This window comes from Sarcophilus harrisii, chromosome 6 (genome assembly GCF_902635505.1).
Source record: "Sarcophilus harrisii chromosome 6, mSarHar1.11, whole genome shotgun sequence".
In the NCBI taxonomy this organism is placed as follows: Eukaryota; Metazoa; Chordata; class Mammalia; order Dasyuromorphia; family Dasyuridae; genus Sarcophilus; species Sarcophilus harrisii.
This window is the reverse complement of record NC_045431.1, coordinates 11,115,285-11,135,658: the sequence shown is the minus strand read 5'-3', so window position 1 is coordinate 11,135,658 and position 20,374 is coordinate 11,115,285. Positions and strand designations below refer to the sequence as shown.

Genomic DNA, 20,374 nt, shown 5'->3' with positions numbered 1-20,374 from the left:
TTCCCTAATTTCCTGAGTCCTATATGCATCCTACAACGTTTGTCCCCTAAAAGTTTCATGTGTGTCCAGATAAAGAGGATATTTGTGATTTCTTTAACTTAATGTCCCCACCTGCTTTTTTTCTTATTACCCTTTCTTTTTAATCCCATGGAGATAATATAAATAACCTCTGAATGAAGAGAAATTCTTTCTTTATAATAATATTCACTTTTATTTCTGTTACTTGATGTTTTTTTCATATCAAATATTTTGCTTTTTTTTCCTCTCTGTTCACCTATCATATTTTTGTCGTTAATGACTCGGCCTAGCTTTGTATCCTATGTCATTATCATTTTGGAGGAGCTTGAGCTTTTTTTTTCAAAATATGCTAGAACATTCTTTTTCTTTGTATTTGAAGGTCTTTCTTTCCCTTGACTGCTAAAAGACACCTTTTCTTTGCCACTGAAATTATTCAATTTAACCACTGTTTCTGAAGTTTTAAAGAATAAGATGATGGTGTCACTCACTTGAAAGGCAAACCTGTTTTGATTGATGTTCTATCTTCTGCATTTAACTATATCAAGCAGCGTTCCACCCCCTGTACTTGGTGCAGGTTTTGTTTTGGGGAGACTTACTGTCCCTAAATTATCTGCATAGCTCCTGTTTTTAAGATCAGTTGCTTTGGTCATTCTAAAAGTTCATGAGTATTTTTAACATTGCCTTCTCTGGCTTCTCCACTGTCAGATTTCTTCCAATTCAGTATTTTTTGTGCTCAAATTTAGAACCTTCCAGTTCTTCATGTTTTCCAATGGCACCCTCCAGTCCTCCATATTCAATCTGCTGTTGTCATTTCCTCCTCTGTAACATCTCACTTAGAATCCCCTTCTCTCTAAAGGGCCTCATACCCGGACTTCTGTTTAAGTCTCGCTCTCCCCCTCTGGTTCTTCTTGAGCACAAGTGGGATCCTGTCATCGTTACCCATACAGAATGGTTAGTTTAAAGTTTGAACCTGCTCCTTGATATATGTGTACTGTCCCACAACTCTCCGTGTCTTCTTGCCTCACTTGCTGCAGGAAGGTGCTCTCTCCTGACCTCATCTCCTCGGTAAATTAATTTCTATGGATGTGTCTCCCACCACAATAGAGACCCATGGGCCCCTTCGTAGCCACCACAGGAGGTAGGTGTGATTCCTCTTAATGGCTAAATCCAAGGGCCTCTTTCAGCTCACCCTGCTCTGGACCCTTCTTGTTCCTCCTCTCTGTAACCTCCCCATGGCTCTGGCCCGGATACTCTGATTCGCTCTTTCACTCCTTTCCCACCTCCGGGCTGGTCTCTGTCACAAGGTGAATCCCCACTTGAGCCCATTTGTATTTTTCACCACCTGTCCTTCAAGACTCCTAAAACATTACCTTCTACAGGATGCCTAATTATTTCACATTTCTTCTGTACATCTTTGTAATCACTCAGCTGGTGTCCCTAGTGCTTAAGACACGGTAGCTGCTTGACTGGACACTGATTAACTAGCAGCAACTTCAACCAAAAAATAACTGGATTATTTTCTTTCTGGAACTACAAGGTAGGGCTGCCATAACCTTTTTTTTTTAATCATCCCTGGATTAATGTGAGGGCTTTTCTTGGTGGTGCAGAAAATCAAAGTAAAAATGTTTAAGAATTACAACATATTTATTAAGTACTTTTAAAGGGAAAAGAGTTAACAAGTTAACACTAAAAATTTTGTGAATACAATCTGGAATTTTAAGAGGTGAATTCTTAAATATTCCATTCCACAAGTAATATTTCTTTAAGGTAAGGAAATATAAAATAACATTTACTTGTTACAACATCTAAACTCATCTATAGTTTTAGCAAATTGTAAAATAATAATTTACACTTTAACATGTAGAAATTTACACTAATAAAAAGTCACATTCTGGATGTTTTCACCAAGCATTCCATATTATAAAAATACCTGTTTATAAGCAATAATTTATCAGTGAGTTACCAGTTTAATTCTTATAATTTCTATGACTTTGTAGGATTTTTAGACCTATCAAAGTATGACAGAGTCATTATGAAAAACTAGTACAATCACTTAAGTGATATGCTAATTAAAATATAAATATCAAATCTGAAACTGTAAACAAAACTCTGGTTCTTAATACAAACCAATGTAGCAGGGGGGAAAAAAAATTGATAAACCCCATAAATTGCACTATAGAAGTCCTTTCAATAGTTTTCCATTATTTTCCATTTTCCCAAGCTGATGAATGTGAATTTACTGTGATTCAATGGAATCAGTTCTGTGTACTAATTTTTATCATGTAAATATATCAGGAGCTGTGATTAAGAAAAGGAACCTTATTCAAATGGGATCCTATGATGTTCACCACACGCTTCTGACATCTCTCACCATTTAATCAAATCATTTTATTCCTTTGGTTTAAGAGGAGATGGAACAATAGGTTGGAATTTTAGCTTTGATAATCATCAGACTGCCCTGTTGATAGAAAAAATTTTGCATTAGTACACTGTAGTACTCAGTGGGATAGATGCATTCAATACATAATACTTTTCTTAGAGGTAAAAAGAATTTACCAAAAGCTTATTTTAAAATGGAAATAAAAAAGATAATATTGTTCTTTGCTAATATTACACACAATTTTAAAAATCACTTCTGATGTAAGGATCATACAAACACTGTGGAAAAACTTCTTATCAAAAAAGACTCTTTTTTCAATGGTATCTCTTTAGGATGAAGTTTGGGGCTACCTAAGGTGGTTGCTGATCAGTCCCAGTTATATCTGACTCTTTGTGAACCCGTGGACTGTAGCATGCTCATACTGACTTGAAGCAGTATGCCATTTCCTTCTCAGATTACCTAAAATTAGGATAATACAAAGACCAGACAATCTAAAGAAAGGTCTTTTAAAAAGTATTTAGAAGGAAACAGCAAAGAAGACTTGAAAGTATTAGTACTTATCTTCAAGTATGATGTGAGTCAAGTGCCTGGATAGCTAAAACTACAACAGATGGCAGATATATATTTTAACTTTGTTTTTTTTAAACTTACAATACCTAATAAGAGAGAAATGGATTTAAATGACTACTTTTTTAATCTTCAAAAAAATCCATTATTTTAATAGTATTGGTATTCCTTTTACCAACAGGAAAGTTCCAATTGGGCAAGGCCTGGAAGTGGTTGTAAGAGTTAAGAGAAATTAGGACAGCAGATTACAGGAGGGATTAGTCCTAAGTATGTACAAAAATATTTACAGCTTTATGGGGTGGCACTGAACGGGAATTCAAGGGGCTGCTCATAAATTGGGAAATGGGTAAATAAGGATGTAAATGTAATAGAATAGTACTGTGCTGAACTGTTAGCATAATGAAAAACCAGGATTCAGAAAACTGAGGATACATGTTTCCCATCTTCTGACAGAAATGAAAAACTCAGAACAAGACCAATTTTTTTGGCCATGGATACTGTATAAGTTTGTTTAACTACATATATATATTTTTTAAATGGTTTAATTTTTTCTTTTCTGAGGGAGAGGGACAGGATCTTTAATAAATGAAACAAAAAATTCTCTTAACGTGAGGAAAATATTTAAACTCAGTTACTTCCAAATAAATGAAAGGAAGAATGACTTTTTACTCACACCTCCACCATGGTGTTCTAGCTTTTGTAAAGCACTGGTGATTGGCTCTTTGAATTTCTTATCCATTAGTCTTTTGGAAAGCTTTAAAAGAAAAATAAAATATATTTTATCTACTAAACAATATGTTAAGCACAAGACACTGGGGGGACAAAAATGAAGTTCGATTATAATCATATGAAAACTTTCCAAATTTCGCTAACTAAAAATAGGCTAATTGGGGGAAAATAACAGTGAGATTTTAGAGCACATGGGCACTCAATTTCTATTAGAGTAATTTCAAGTCATCTCTTGAGAATTAACACTAATAGAAATCTAAAAGACACTGGTCTAATATTAAAAGGTTCAGATTAGAACTTAAAAATAGCAAGGCACACCTGGCCTAAGTACAGAAAACTTAGGATCCATTCTCCACCCCTCCATCTACTGGATGTGTGACCCTAAGGCAAACTCATTTAAGTGGTCAGTATCCCAAGCAACTGTGATAGAAGCAACTAACAATCTGTACTGTCAAATGAAATTTCCTCAGTAAGGTAATCAATCAAATTACTAAGGATATTCCAAGTCCAAATAATAGGAGGAAAAGCTAAAAATACTGGATAATAGCACAAGAAAGGGATACAATTGTCAAATATTTTGGATACTTACACTTGTAAGCAAATGCTTCAGATGATCATTTAGAGAAGGCCCGACAACACTACTCAACTGTACTAAAGCATTCAACCCCCTTTCAAACACTTCACCATCTGAATGAGTCTTCGGGGGAAGAGGAGGAAGGAGAGAAGAAAGGAAGAGATAGAGAAAGGATGATAATTAAATAAAATTCAACATCTACAATTAAAAGAGAATTATCAACCAAACAAGACAAGCTTTAAAGCTATAATCCTCACCACAAGAACTAGAAACAAGTGCAAATTCTCAACTATACTTAAAGTATTGAAAATATTTAATGTATTACTTAAATGTAAATGCAAAATTAAATTGAAAGTCTTGTGTTACACTTGGTATTTCTTCCAAAGATATCTACCCTTCAAAACCAGATTGGAATTTTGAGAGCATCAAGTAGATTCCAAGTTCAAAAGTAGAACAATCTTTCTTGCAGAGATTAATTACATAAAATATAACCCTGCTGAAAATTTTGATTTGACATTAAGTTTTTGCGTGTGGGAACTAGGTGGTGCAGTGGATAGAGCACCAGCCCTGCAGTCACAAGGACCTGAGTTCAGATTTGGTCTCTGACACTTAAACTTCCTAGTTCTGTGACCCTGGGCAAGTCACCTAACCCCAATTGCCTCAGAAAAAAAAATAATAATACATGAAGTCTTTGGAATAAAATAAAAAACATACCAGAGCTGCCTTCAAGACAGGAATCAGTCTCGGTAGCAAGGGCACAGCTTTTTCAGTAGCACCTTGTACCAAAAGTAATTCTTTAAAACCTTCTCTTGATACAAATGTATATGGATGTTTAGTCTCTCTCAGACCCTGTTAAATATGTAAAAATGTTATTTAATATAGGCATCAGAGTATGTTCATTATTATGGCTTCCTAGTCAAGAAAATACAATTTCAGTAATAACCAATACAACAAAAAAAAGAAAAATAGGAATAGATTGCCATCAGTTACATCTCTTCTTCTGACCCTCTAAATAAAACAAGGTGATTTTCCTCCTAAATAATACTTTTCTTAACAAAGTAAACAAAAAGCCACCACAGTTGTGTGTATGCATGCTTCAGACTGTGTGTGCATCACTCCCTTTAAGGACATCCCCCTAAAAGAAATCATCCCAACCTACACTAGGATTTGCTGGATTTAAATCACACTATTTTCAAAGTCACAACTTTTCCCCCTACCCAACTTACGAAATTTAAATGCTCATTTTTTCATAACAATTCCCTAAAAGATAACTTTTCCCCATATTTTTAGATTTTAAAAAAGGAAGCATCATATAGTGGAAATAATACTTCTTGTCAGAGGACTTGACTTTGAGTCCTATCTCCTGTACCCAATAGTTATGTGATGATAGATTGAACTTTTGATAGTTCCCTCTTTAAAAAAAAAAAAAAAAAAAGGAAGACTAATACTTTACCAAGTCACAAGGTTCTTGTAAGGAAGCACTACCCTACACAAGTAATTTTTATTAAACACAGTTTATGAAAAGAGAGTCTATCAAGTTGTTGGTGCGAGAAGAGGGGGAAAAAATGAAGACTACTATAGCCGTTTATGGGAAATACAAATCCTTCAAATTTAAAAGGAGAAACTACTGTCATGGATCACAAGTACAAAGATGAAATCCATACTGTCTTTGCAGGACTAGTGAGAAGACGGCTTTCCTTGAAGGTCTCTTTCCCTTCACAACATAGCAGAGTAGGTAGAGCTCATCTGGGAATTCAAGGCTATGTGACCCCTGTCAAGTCCCTTAAACTTTCAGAGCTACAGGCAATCCTAGAAGACTCTCTGTTTAAGAGAAAGTACTCATTTACACTGGTAAAGGACCTTCATTTGAAAGAATAGCTCTCTCAGCAGGAACCTTAGTAACACAGATGAAATCAATGAATGGTAGGTCTAGTTTAAAAAAAAAAAAAAAAAAAAAAAAAAAAAGCCCTCAAACCATTCCACTTATTTCCACTAATGGAAAAAGAGGAAAAGCAAAATTTGTTTTAAATTGGAAAAGTAAAGTTCCTGTTTTAATTTTTCAATATATAAGACTAATAATATAATTGTGACTTCTATGATTATACTATTATATTAACATTCTGAAAGCAACAAGCTTAATAAATTTGCTCTACAAGAGGTATTAAAATGTAAAAAGTAACTCACATTTACTTTATGGAGTACACAAAATGTTTTACTGAGAAATAATCCTCAAAATTACATAATAGTCCATTACCAGTCTTGTTGTAAAAAAGAAGATAATGAGATTCATAGCAGTTTAAGTGACTTCTCCAATGTAACACAATTAGTGAAAGAGAAGTGGGACTAAAATTCAGGTCTGCTAATTATAAGTTAATTATAAACCACTTATGTAGAAAGGACTGAATAAGAGGTACTATGCTAAACCCAAAGATATGCAAAAAAAAAAAAAAAAAGGCAAAAATACTAACCCTGCTCTCAAGAAGCTCATATTCTAATGAAGTAAACAACATAAAATCAGGTTGTTTTTACAAGACATATACAGAGTTGATGGAAGGCTAATCTCTGAGGAGAAGGCACTGATAATCAGAAGAGCCAGGAAAAAAAGCCTCTAGTCTTTATCAGGTTTGAGCTGAGTCCAGACTAAGGAGACAAAGAATTCCAGGTTGATTAGTATCCATTCCTGGAAGTTGAAAAACTGGACTCTCTTAACTGGACAAAACGCAAGCCAGAGTAATTTGGTGTGCCATTTGCCTTTCATAATATCAAACCCATGTAAATTGCAAATGCCTACCAGATTACAGTTCCTAAAAGGCAAATCTATTTCTAAATCATAGGAATAATGCTTCCTCTACAGACAGCATTATCAGAAGACACTACAGATTCCCCTCAATGCTTATACACTACTAACTTTTTATAATTCAAATTTTAATTAAAATGCATTTATACTCTCCCCGCCAAAGAAATTTTTTTTACAAAAACAATGTATTTCAATATTATAAAATGTCTATAAAAGTATTGTTATGAAAGAATAACATTTATTAAATAGATGTCAGTTTCTTCTAAGACAATTAAAAAATACATTTAGTATTTTTAATCTTAAACAGATCAAGTAGTTGTCTCCCTTTAAAGTTCTCATAAGATAAACATCTGAAGTAACATTTTTCTATATAAAAATTATATATTTAGATTTTTAAATTATGATTTAAAAGTTATTTCTTTATTTGTAATAAATTCCCATCTACACAGAAAATGCTTCTTATAATTTACAATTAATCCTTAAGCAGTAGCATTCCAACATCATTATTTCTCATTTAAATACCAAAAACATTAAATAAGCTCTAGAAAATTCTCTATTTTATCTGGTAATAACTTCATTGTTAGTAAGAAAGTCCTTTACCTCTGCTAAAGTAATAAGAAGAGGATCAAATGGAAGAGTTTCAGGAAGGCAATCCCACTGTAATCTGTGTTTTACTGAGCCATGTACCAACCTGGGATGTAAAGACAGTGACTTAGGCAAATGTCAAATGGTATTATTTGTAAATATTGTTAACACTATAAATTTTTAGCAGTAAAGTGTACAATTATTTTTTCATTTCCTAGTATATAGTAATGTCACATGATAAAGAGCTTATCAGTACATCTTTGGAAGTAGCTTTTAGTTCTATAAAAAATTCTCCTTTATTAAAGTTGTGACAGATTCATGATCAAGTTATATTGATTTAATGGGGGAGGTGCGAGGAACACTGGATTCAGTCAGAAACTCAGGTATGAATACTTGAGTGACCTTAGGCAGACAATTTAAATTCGCTATAAAATTAAGGGGTTGAACTAGGTGATCTTTAAGGTCACTTTCAAGATTCAAATCTATAATCCTAGGAACTGGTACAACTCAATTTTATTCCTGCAGAGGATCTTAAGACATACTATTCTGGAATTCCAGCCATTATTAAGTAGATCCTTAATGTATGCTTTAACCTTAATATTTGTGTCCTTATTACCACTACAATATTAAACAGCAAGATGTTACATAAGGTTACAAAAAAGAGTAATTTAAATAATTTTAATTTAATTTAAACAGTAATTTTAATAAAAACTAAAGGTTTCAAATAAAACCAACCTTCACTGGTACTGGAAAAGATTTACAGTAAGCTTTGATTTAAAGGTCACTTTATATAAAGAATCAAATCATAGAAGGATATTTTTTGATCACGAATAAGACATCAGGCCGTTGATGTGAACTTCTCAGCTACAAGGACAATGGCTCTGCTAATAACGTACAACAGTGGCAAGCAAAAGATAGCCAACTATTGCAAAAAATGATTTGTTAACACCTTCCCTCCTCCTCCAAAAAAAAAAAAAAAAAAAAAGGCTGGATAACCTTTGAGAAGTAATACAGTAGGAGAAATATAACAACAAATAACATTTCTAATATTGAGAGTTTACAATCAGGTGGCATTTGGATTAAGATCCCCATGGCTGCTTGCCAGAGCTTATAGAATCAATAATGCATAATCTTGTGAGGTTTTTCTACATGTATCTATGCTTGAGGATCTTCATGCATGTTATGTGATGAAAAGGTAAGGTACAAATATCAGGGGCTAGTAACAGCCAGGGATGGCAGCGACTATATCCCAAATGAGTCTTCTCAGTTCCTTCCACTGAAGCTCATATGGCATAATCTCGGGTGCCCTTCTCTGCAAACTCTCTAACTAATAATGACAGTAACAATAATGACAGATCTAGTAGTATTTAAGTTTGCAAAACACTTTCTCATTTGAACCTGTTAAAAATCCCATGAGGTTGGTACCTCAGATAATCCCATTTACAAATGAAGAAACCAAGGATCAGAGAAGATTGAAGTGTTTTGTACATGGTCACCTAACTACTAAATATGCAAGGAAAGATTTTATCTAATACCATATTCCCTACCCCTTTCTAAAATGCGATGCTAAGATCTGAATAATTCTACCATGGCCTAACCAAGGGAAATGAGTTGGATTATAGCCTCTCTGGTTCTGGATGTTAAACCCTTCTAAAGCTAAACCAAGATGACAATTTATGTTGCCATTTCATGATGTCAACTCTTATCAAAACTTGTAATCTGTTACAATCTACAAAACACTTCTAGATATTTGTATTGCTGTCTAGCCAAACTTCCCAAATACAAAGTTCATTTTTAAAAATTCAAGAATGAGACTCTACATTTACTCCTCTTAAACTTTACTATATTAGATACAGCCCATAGTTGTAGCATATTCTGCTCCTTTTTGAATGCTGAATGTGTTGTCTAGCAAGTATAAAATGTGCAATTTGGGTAAGAATGAAACAATTATGTCTTTCTCAAAATCACTGGGAAAAAAAGTTAAATAGCATTAAAGCATAGCTAACTAGGCTACTCTAACAGAGAACTCTTTCCAAGATGACTTTAAGTCCCAAAGGCAATTGATATTCTTAACATGCTTAACCTGCAAAAACTATTTAATTTGATTAAAGTCATTTCAAGAATATGGTCTATTACCTCTCTAACTGATTTTACCTGCAAGGGATACCTCCTTTGGAGTAAATAGCAGCAAAAGCAGAAGAGGCACGTGGCTGATCACTGAACTAAAATGAAATAAGAAAAAAAGAAATTTTTGTTTATGTATGTATTTAAGTAGTTCACTGATGTTTCTCTGGAGGTCTTTTATCTGTCAAAAGTATTTTAGATTGTAGTTTACCATCAATTCCATTACTTATTAGTGGAAAGTCTACACTTCAGGGGAACTAGGCATGAAACAATGTGAACATATGCTTACAAAAACTTTTGTTACTAAGCCATACAAGTAGTAAATAAAGCATTATAGTCACTCATAGAATGAAAAAAAATCTAATTTCCAAACCAGAAAGAGTTTGAAGAAATTCACATAAACATTTTCTTTATAAAATAGTACTAGGAATAGAACAGGTCTGCTTTCTGAGAACTAGCCTGAGTAGAGAGGCTCATCAGCATGGACTCGGTCACTGGGTACCAAATTCTTCAGCAACAAAGAACAAGACAAAAATTAATAAATAGAATATAAAATAAAGAAAAATACAAGAAAAAAGAAATGCTTTGTCTCATGGCTTCCTATCATGTTTCACAATCTGCTTGGGTGGTAAAAAATAATCAAAGCTTAAAGAATACCTACAAATATTATTAGAAAACGTGAGATCCTTAAATAAGGAAATACAACTGGAAAAAATTATCAGGCCTGACATTGTGGAAATTATACACTAAATTATGGAAGGATGATTACAGGTTCTCCTTGGAGGAATAAATAAAGAAATTAGAATTCTTTTTTGTTGTACATTCAAGAGGAAAAAAAACAACATTGATTTCATAGCACACAAATATTTTGTAACATGATATGCATAAGGATATCTATTAAACAATAAAAATAATTGCAGCTTACATATTAATATGCAAATTAAAGACTCTCCAAATTAAATCAACATTTATTTTAAGACCCTGTTAAAATTAAAGCAAAAATGAAGAAAATCACATACATGAAAATATGATTCCGGACTGGGAATAAGAAAGGCCAGACAGAAGTCTATATATTATTGAAGAAACTGGCAGAGAAATAACTATTTACTATGTGAGAGATCTCAAAATTAGCTGTGTATAGTTGAACCATCAAATTATCAGAGCAAAGATTAAGTCAAAATCAAAATTCAATAAAAATAATCACCTGATTTAAATAGTACCCAGCAATAAAAATGAAAAAAAGTAAAAACCACTTACACATCACTATTTCCTTGAGAAATTTAACTAAAGTAAAAGCTAATTGCCATAATAAAAATACCCCAAAAAGTATATTCCAAAAAAAAAAAAAAAAAAAAAAAAAAAAAAAAAAAAAAAAAAACACATTTCCCCATCAGTTTACAAACAAAATGATTTTCAAGCTAACTGGAGAAATATGGAAGCAAAGTAAAACACTGGTGGAGAGGGAAGTTTGGGAGACTTTAAAATCCAAGTCAATCTACTTTTTCATCTCTACAACATTTCTATGAGAGGAATTTCATCAAAATTATAAAATATTTTGGAGAGATGTAACTATGCAAGGCAAAAAAAGGAGATGTATACTTGTCCCCATCAATGAAGCTGGACAGCAGAGCTGAAACAAACAGGTGGTAAGGTCCATCAAATGCTACCATTTGCAGATGGTAATCAGGCTGATTTTATCAAGCTCTCTCAGGCTATCCAGCTACATTCTGTCTCATACCCTAACTCATCTCCTCACTTGCTCAAGAAACTGACCTAATTACAAACAACTGAAAAATTAACAATATGTGCCAGCAGTTTGGATACTTAATCCAAAGAGTTGCTCGATCGTTACATAAAGTGATAATGAACTAAGAAACATACATGAAATGGACCTAAACCACAGCACTTTTTAATGACTTTAAGCTGCAGCCTCAAACTAAGAATTGATGTCTCAAATATGTCTTCTTCTTGTGTTGTTCAATGACTAATAACGAAATACCGCAATCTTAAAGAAAAAACCAAAAGATAGTGGGTAGCTGCAAAACCTCACCAACCAAGATTTGCAAAAGAGAAATGGCAATAAAGGAAATATCAATAGGCAGATTTATGATCAGAAAAAAAAAGTGGGCTAGCCATATGGCAAGAGTAATTTTGCATTCTTCCAAAACTCTGGTGGTTTCATGATGTGTAGTAAAGGAGTATATTTCTACTTAATATAAGAATAACTTTCAAATGATTAAAACTATTCAAGCTAGGACTTTGGTAATAAGAGTTACAGATATAATAGAAGAGATTCATACATCCAGTAATGGACAAAAAACTGCTGATTTTATAATGTACAGTCAATAAAATGTTAAGATGGACTTTAGTATTCTTAGCTAATTTTTTTCTTTACTACCATACCAGTTCATTATATTCTAGTCAAAGTCAGGGATGAGAAAACTAAAGATGTCAAAGGTATAACAACAACATCTTTTTCAACTGCTTTTTTTTTTTTTTTTAAATATAAAGTGATAATGTTAATTTAAAGGTACTCTTTTTACTTACCGGGTCAATAGTTTTAGGATTAAGTTTATCACTTGGCCGAGGGTGAGGTTTCTTTGCAAAATTTGTAGAATTGGTGGAGGATGACTTATTTTGGTGTATTACAGATCTGTGCTTTACTTGGGAACCTGATGACGTTCTTTTTTCACAGGTGCCTGTATGTTGGATAAAAAAAAAAAAAAAAAAAAAAACAATAAAATAAAATAAGGCTTACCTGCACCTTTTTGTATATAAAAGTACACCATTAAAGGATGATATAATTAGTGGTGGTCCTTCCTCCTTAAAGAACACCATACTTCAGGGAGGAGATGCTATGACATGTAAATCAGTTGGACTGAAGCAAGACCTTATATCTAGTGGCAGGAAATAGATGGAGCACCTGAGTAGAAACAATTAGATGATGTACCACAATACTGACTGCCTCTTCAGTGTGATATAAAGAATGTTACCTGTTACTCTGTTTCTCATCTGCAGGCTTCCATGACTTTCTGATTTCTGCATTCTTCCTTACTGGTTGCTCCTGAAATTAAGAAAACATTATTTTAGTCACTTAAAAAAAAAAAATACACACACACACACACACACACAGTAGTAAGACACAAAAGTAGCAGAGCCACAAGAAAGAAGACAATAAGTATAGATTTGGCATCTATTATGTGCCAAGCACTGTGCTAAGCACTTTTTATAAATCTCTCATCTGATTTCCATAACAACCCTGGGAGATGGGGACTCTTATTATCCTTATTCTACAGTTCAGGAAACTAAGGCAAAAAGAAATTGAGTGGCTGCCCAGAGTCACAATTATTTCCTCCTAACCACAAGCCCAGTACTCTAGCCAGAAAACCACCTAGCTGGCAACAACTTCTCTTTTCCTGGGCAGTTCAAGAGAAATGAGAACCAGGACAACAAAATTTAAGTCACGCACAGAAGAAATAATTGGCAGAATAGAAAACTTTCTATCTCTGATGCCAGGTGATCTCTAATCACCAAAGGAACAAAGAGATTATAATACATTTGGTATGTAAATCACAGAAGTAAAGGAAAATCTGGAAAAAGAGAAGAAAAAATAACATGAAAAGAAAATGCACTCTCTAAACAAAACAAACATATTTAGAAAACAGGATATGTAGACACAAGCTAAGAATGATGAAGCCTCCCAGAAACACAAGACAAGTCAAAAAAACCTGAACATCAAAACTGAAATCCTAATTGAAAAAATTCAGATTACTGCCTACAAAAAAAACAAGGCTACAAAATCTAAGAAAGAGAGTAGCTAACTTTAAGCATTTTAAATTCAGAAACAAGTTCTCTGCAAGGAACCAGGAGAAAACTCTTCAAATACCAAGATAGGTAAAACTGAATAAAACCAGATTATTTTGCACCCATCAGAAAACATAAAAGAAAAGAGAAAAGTACTACCAAAAGCAATGGAGCTCAGGATGCAGCGCAGGGTGACTTACTCTGCAAATCTGAGCTTAGCCCCAATAGAAAAATGATGGATGGTCAATAACAAAGAGGCATTTGCAGCATTCTTAGAAAGAAAATCAGAACTAAAGAGATTATTTGCTTCTGAACATTTGAGTCAACAGAAATGCAGGAAATAGGAGTGCAGCAGTCAAGGCCAGCAATAGTAACACTGACAGCACAAAGATTAGAAGAGACTCTCTCTAAATGCACACTAGACAACAGGAGTGAAAAGTAGATGTCAGGGGCCTGGAGCACAATTGGAACCTGGCCCACTATGTACAGGTGACTGTTTTCTGTGGCTGTGTATATTATAAAATAGGAAAGTTGTATGAAAGAGCAAGGAGAGAAGGGAGAGAGTATAATGTGTCTGGATCCAATGAAGGGACGGTGGCTTCTTTGGTCTTTCAAGACACACAAATCATCAGCATTTCTCTACATCGCTGACAAAGCCCAGCATTAAAGAGAAAGAGAAATTCCACTTAAAATTACTGTAGACAAAATAAAATACTTGGGGTATTTTAGACAAACCCAAGAACTTTGTGAACACAGTTATCAATGTCTCACACAAATAAAATCAGATCTAAAGTGGGGGAAAAAACTACTCATGAGTAGGTCAAGTTAATAAAAATGACAATTTTGCTTAAATTGGACTACTTGTTCAGTGTCATACCAAACTGCCAAAAAAAAGTTTTTGTAGAGACAGAAAAAAATAACAAAATTCATCTGGAAAACAAAAGATCAAGAATATCAAGAGAATTAATTGGGGGATTAAAAAACAGTGGCTTAGCAGTACTGAACCTAAAATTATATTATAAAGCAACAGGCATCAAAACCATTTGAAACTGGCTAAGAAATAGTGTGGGGATCAATGGAATAGATTAGATATACAGGACACAATAGTCAATGACTATAATAATCTAGTATTTGATAATAACTAAATAAATAAACTCCTAAACTCCAGCTTCTGGAATAAAAATTCATTATTTCACAAAAAAAATTGCTGAGAAAACTGGAAAATAATGCCAGAAACTCAGTATACACCTGCATCTCATACTCCATACCAAATGCCATGACCCATGGTCAAAATGGGTACATAAAGGATGATAGTATAAGCAAATTAAGAGAGCAAGGGATAATTTACCTATTGGGTCTTTGGAAAAGGGAGGAATTTATGACCAAAGGAACTAGAGAACATTATAAAACACAAAATAGACAATTTTTGTTATATTAAATTAAAAGGGTTTTGCACAAACAAAACCAACAGAAACAAAATTAAAAGGGAAACACAAAGCTGAGAAAAAATGTTTTACAACCAGTGTTTCTGATAAGGCCCCATTTCTAAAATAGATAAAGAACCGTGTCAAATTTATAAGACTAAGTCATTCCCCAATTGACAAATGATCAAAATATATGAACAGAATTTTCAGATGAAAAAATTAAAGTCATCTATAGTCATATGAAAAGATACTCTAAATCACACTGATTAGACAAATGCAAATTAAAATACCTCTGAGGTACCACCTCAAACCTCTCAGATTGGCTAAGATGACAGACAAGAAAAGATCAGGAAAAATGTTGAAGGGGATGTGGGAAAACTGGGAGACTAATGCATTGTTGGTGGAATTGTGAAATGATCTGGAGAGATCTAATTCTGGAAAGCAACTGGAACTATGCTCTAAGGACTATCAAACTGTGCATACCCTTTGACTCAGCAGTACCACTACTGGGTCTGTATCCTAAGGAAATTACAAAGAAGGAAAAATGACCCACATGTGCAAAAATGTTTGTAGCAGCTCTTTTTGTGGTAGCAACGAATTGGAAAATAAGTGGATGCCCATCAGTTGGGGAAATGGCTAAACAAATTGTGGTATATGAAGGTGATGGAATATTATTGTTCTATAAAATATGAACAAGCTGATTTTAGAGAGGCCTGGAAGGAGTTACATGAACTGATACTAAGTGAAACAAGCAGATACACTGCATACAATAACAGCAAGGATGTACAACGATCAACTATGAAAGACTTGATTGTCCTCAGCAGTTCAATGATCCACCCAAGGCAATCCAAATAAATTTTGGATGTAAGATGCCATCTGCAACCAGAAAGAGAACTATGGACACTGAACATAAATCCTTTTTGTTCCAATTGCTCTTCACAATATGGTTCATAAGAAAATGTGCTTTAAAAAAATCAATGTATATGTATAAGCAGAAAAAATTAAAAGAGTAAATGAGGAGGAGAGGGAAAGATTGAAAAGGGGGCAAGGGAAAAAAGGAAGGTTTTGTTTTGATGGTGGGGCAGGGTTCCAGTGATGAAAGATACTATGACTGAAGAGAATTTGGTTTAATTGACCCCTTCAAGATTAAGTTTAAATCAAATAGCTGGGTTCAGGATTTCCAAAAAATTAGTATTCAGGGAATTAGTATAAACACAGGCTTTATTGTTATGTCAGGCAGCAAACAGGCAAAGAAAACATATACTCACACATTCTGGCAATAAAAAGCAACATAAGTCTCCCCAAATACAAGAAACTCAATCCAGCAAGAGGGTAAGGGAGATATGTTGGGGCACACACTTAAGAGTTGAGGTTCAGATGGCAAGATTATATACCTCAAAATGGGCTTTGTTGAGAACATCAGAACCAGATGTAGTAGAAAAGCTCTTGGGGTCCCAGGCTTGGGTGAAGCTTGGATGGGGGGGAGGGGAGGAGGGTTTCTTTATCAGGACAAACAGGTGAGAAGGTCTAACATTAAGTCTCTGCAGCGTGTCAGGTTCACACAAAAAGCTATAATAAGCCTAATCCATCCAACACAATTAAAAATAGTGGGGACACATAGCTGACATTTTGCCTATATGCTTCTATGGGCATTAGGTCTATTTAGACTATTACTATCAAACAATCACCATAACATCAAATAATAATTATGATATCAAACAACAAAGTTTACATTATCACAGAGGTGCTTGATGAAGGAAGATAAGGAACTTTTGGTGGATGAGGTATTTGGAGCGAGAAAAGACGGTTCCTCCTCCTACCTGGGAGAGGAGACAGGCAGGAATAAACCTTCCCTGGAACAACTGGCAACTAAACAAGTGGGAAGAGATGGGCCTGAGGAGATTTTGAGGCAAATGGGGAAAGAAGGTTACCTGGGGGAGGGTAAAGGTCAGTGAAGACAGACAGTGTTCTCCCAGTTACTTGGAATAGGGACCGGCACAGTTCTGGGAGTGAGGCACAAAGGAAGGCAGTGGCAGGAACTACTTAGAGGGAAAGCCCAGAATGGGTAACAGAGAAACTGAGATTCCATGAAAAATCACTGTATGGGACATGAACCAGAGAAAGAGTTTAGGTAATGAAGAGATTGAGAGAAATCATCTTTAGAATAGGGGAGGAAGGAAACAAAAGAAAAACATACACAAATTTCTAGGATGTAGAAAGTGGAGGGTAAGAATCTTATTTCTACAAGCATACATTAACAAAAATAGAAAAATGAGGATTAATGAACTAAGTGTAAAATCTTTTTTAAGTTAGAAAAAAATAAACCTAAAACAAGCACAAGAAGATTAAAAATTAGGACAAAAAATTAGTTAAACTAGAAACCAAAGAATCCTATTAATGATAAACCTAAAAGCCTCTTCTTTTAAAAGACTAATAAAATTGACATATCTTTAACTAATCTTATTAAAAACAACAGTCAGAAAATCTAACCATCTCAGAGAAGGAAATATATCTACCTATAAAGGAAATACAAAATGTTTAATAAAAATCTGTTAAATTAACAGCAACCTATTCAAAAAATAATTCATTATGACAAAACGGATTTTAAATTAGGGGTACAAAGACGGTTCAACATTAGCAAAGAACACAATTCATATTAAAAGTTAAAAAAAAAATCCCAAATCACATGATAATCTCAAAAAATGCAAAAAGGCCTCTGACAAAGATCAGCAATCATTTATGCTAGAAAGTATACAAAGTATAGGCATTCTTTTTAAAAAAACTAAATTAAAAAGCATCTGTCTGAAACCAAAAACATCATATGCAATTATGATAGAGTAGAAACTTTCGCCAACAGATAAGGTAATGAAGCAAAAGGCCCATCTTTTCTCCCACTAAGCAGACAGTTACAGAGGAAACAAAACCATTCCTATTTGCTGCCGATTCGTGTAGTTTAACTTTAGAGAGCATTTCTCTCCTTAAATGATCCCCATTTTCCCTGCAAGGTCACACTGCATTTCAGCAGATTCTAAGTATCTGTGATTTTTAAAAATAACAGTAAAAGACAAAGACACAAGAGTTCCATTTTCTCTCTCGCACCGGCGCTCCCGCCCCACAGGAGGGGCCATTGCAACAGGCCCCTTAACCACGGCTACTACCTGTTCCCCGTCATTAGCCCGAGGGCGCATCCGGACCACACCAAGGCCAAGGGTCCCCGAGAGCTTTCCCGGAAGCAGAACGACTCCTCAGGAACCGGGGCTTCCGCGAGCCTCCAATGCCGGCCCCGCCGCCTTCCCGCGTCCCCGTTAGAAGGACAGCTCCCGGGGAGAGGACGCTGGTCCTCGCGTCTCCGAGCTCGGCGCTCGGCACACAGTTAGTGCCTAACACAACTATCCGCCTGCCCAGTCCCGAAATGCGCCCCTTCTCACGACTGTTAAGGAACATTTATGCAGCACTTACTGGGGTCAGTGGGATGCCGGGAGGAGAGGGCCACGCCTGGAGTTGGGGGGACCCAAATCCAAATCCAGCACACTTCCTACTGACCCTAGGGGTCACCCTCAGGCTCGGTTTCCTGGCCTGTCAAATAGGCGGGACAAGGGAACGGCAAACCGCCGCGTGACATCCGCCCGGAGGAGTGACAGCAGAGCGCGAATGTCGCGGGCCCGGCCTAAGCTCCGGGGCTCTAGGAAAGGCCCAACGCGGCCCTGCCCTCGGGGGGGAAGGTGGTCTCTGCAGCGCTAAGGGAAAGGCCCGGGCAGCTCACCCAGCGCCTTTCCCCCCGGCCAGTTTCCACCTCAGTAAGAGGAAAAGGTTGGGCGGAGCCTGTACGGAGGCCCTGCGGGGTCAGCCCACCAGGCGGAAGGGACAGGGCGGGAAAATCAAGGGAAAAACTGTTGGGTCCCGACCCCCGAGGCAAAAAGGGGGCAAGGACCCCCCACTGAAACCCCCAAGGAGCTGGGGACGCGGCCGAGCGCCATGGTAACAGGCCGCCGCGGGGGCCACCCAGGAAGAGCATCAGTCAGCTGACCTGCAGGAGCGCGGGCCTCAGCCGCGGACGTCCTACCGCATAGTTCCGGGCCCTGAAGCTCTAGAGCCCCTCATACAGGCTGTGAACGGCACGACCGCCGAGCCCGGGGCCTCGGACCCGCTACCACTCGGCCGGTCCGCCGGCGGCGGCGGCGAAGGCGCGGAGAAAAAGACGGCGACTCCAAAGGCGCGTCATCAGCCTCGACGCGGTGACGCCCGACGTCCTCGTGAAGACGTTGGACGCGCCGGACGCTGGAGGAAGCCTGGCGGGCTCAGGGCGGGGCGTTACTGGCGCCTGCGCGCCGGCCATGCCTTGGGACCAATCACACCCACAAACCACTATGTTGGGGCGGGACATTAGTGGCGCCTGCGCGCTGGACATGCCCAACCATATACACAAACCACATGCTGGGGCGGGACATTAGTGGCGCCTGCGCGCTGGACATGCCCAACTATACACACAAACCACATGCTGGGGCGGGACATTAGTGGCGCCTGCGCGCTGGACATACCCAACCATCCACACAAACCACATGCTGGGGCGGGACATTAGTGGCGCCTGCGCGCTGGACATGCCCAACTATACACACAAACCACATGCTGGGGCGGGACATTAGTGGCGCCTGCGCGCTGGGCATGCTCTGCATGTGCCTGGCGACGTGCGCCCCACCAGTCCCCTAGCCCGGGCGGAGAGCACGTGCTTCTGGGCGGGAGCCGAGTGAACAGGAGTAGTGAGCGTACGCTTCCTTTAACGGCCCAAAGGGAACTCTCCCTGATTCGTCACTGGGTCTCTTGGGAAGCCTGGCAGGCCGGAGCGCCCCAGGATGGGGGAAGCAGGGGGAAGCGGGGCTGGGGCCGTGCTCGGGGATCCCCAGCATCCGTTTCATTCTTACACAGATCGGCCAAGCGCCGTAATGCCGGGAAAAGCCGCGGGGGGGGGGGGGGGGGGGGGGGGGGGGGGGGGGGGGGGGAAGGGACCCTTTAAGTGCCAGGCTGTCTGTCCTGCAGAGCGCAGGGGGGCGACGTGGAACTCCCACGTGTTATCAGCTTTCTCATACCTCAGGTAACGGCTGGAACCTGTCATCTCCCGCTGGACAGCTCCGGGAGCCACAAGTAACGAGGCCTGGAGGAGTTTATCTGACTGGGGAAAAGGAACTGATCAAAGAGATGAGGAAAGATAAGACTTAGGAGGAACTGAGGAAGAAAGAGGAATAAATGCTACTTCCAAGTCTGGCGGCGGGTTCCCGGAGTCAAAGAAACGGGGCATGTGGGAGGAGCGATGGGTTTGAGGGGAAATACGGTCTTGGGCTTCTGGGGCAAAAGAAAACAACGGCTCCTCCAAAGGT

At 37.3% G+C, this 20,374-nt stretch overlaps 1 protein-coding gene across 3 annotated transcripts; it reads right to left on the bottom strand.

The window, feature by feature from the left end:
• Window positions 1-2,032: 2,032 nt before the first annotated feature.
• On the bottom strand, window positions 2,033-19,276 carry PACRGL (parkin coregulated like). Of its 3 annotated transcripts, none has more exons than XM_003773351.4 (9): window positions 19,030-19,276; window positions 12,768-12,838; window positions 12,322-12,473; window positions 9,805-9,872; window positions 7,666-7,756; window positions 4,983-5,117; window positions 4,284-4,391; window positions 3,639-3,719; window positions 2,033-2,476 (listed from the first exon to the last, which is right to left on the bottom strand). In XM_003773351.4, exons 2-9 carry the CDS (start codon window positions 12,817-12,819, stop codon window positions 2,420-2,422), a joined length of 744 nt encoding a protein of 247 aa, XP_003773399.1. In that variant the 5' UTR covers window positions 12,820-12,838; window positions 19,030-19,276; the 3' UTR covers window positions 2,033-2,419. The 3 variants fall into 3 exon arrangements, with proteins under 3 accessions (XP_003773399.1, XP_023361840.1, XP_031800048.1); XM_023506072.2 differs by lacking the exon at window positions 19,030-19,276 and adding an exon at window positions 18,462-18,936; XM_031944188.1 differs by lacking the exon at window positions 19,030-19,276 and adding an exon at window positions 18,161-18,286.
• Window positions 19,277-20,374: the final 1,098 nt, after the last annotated feature.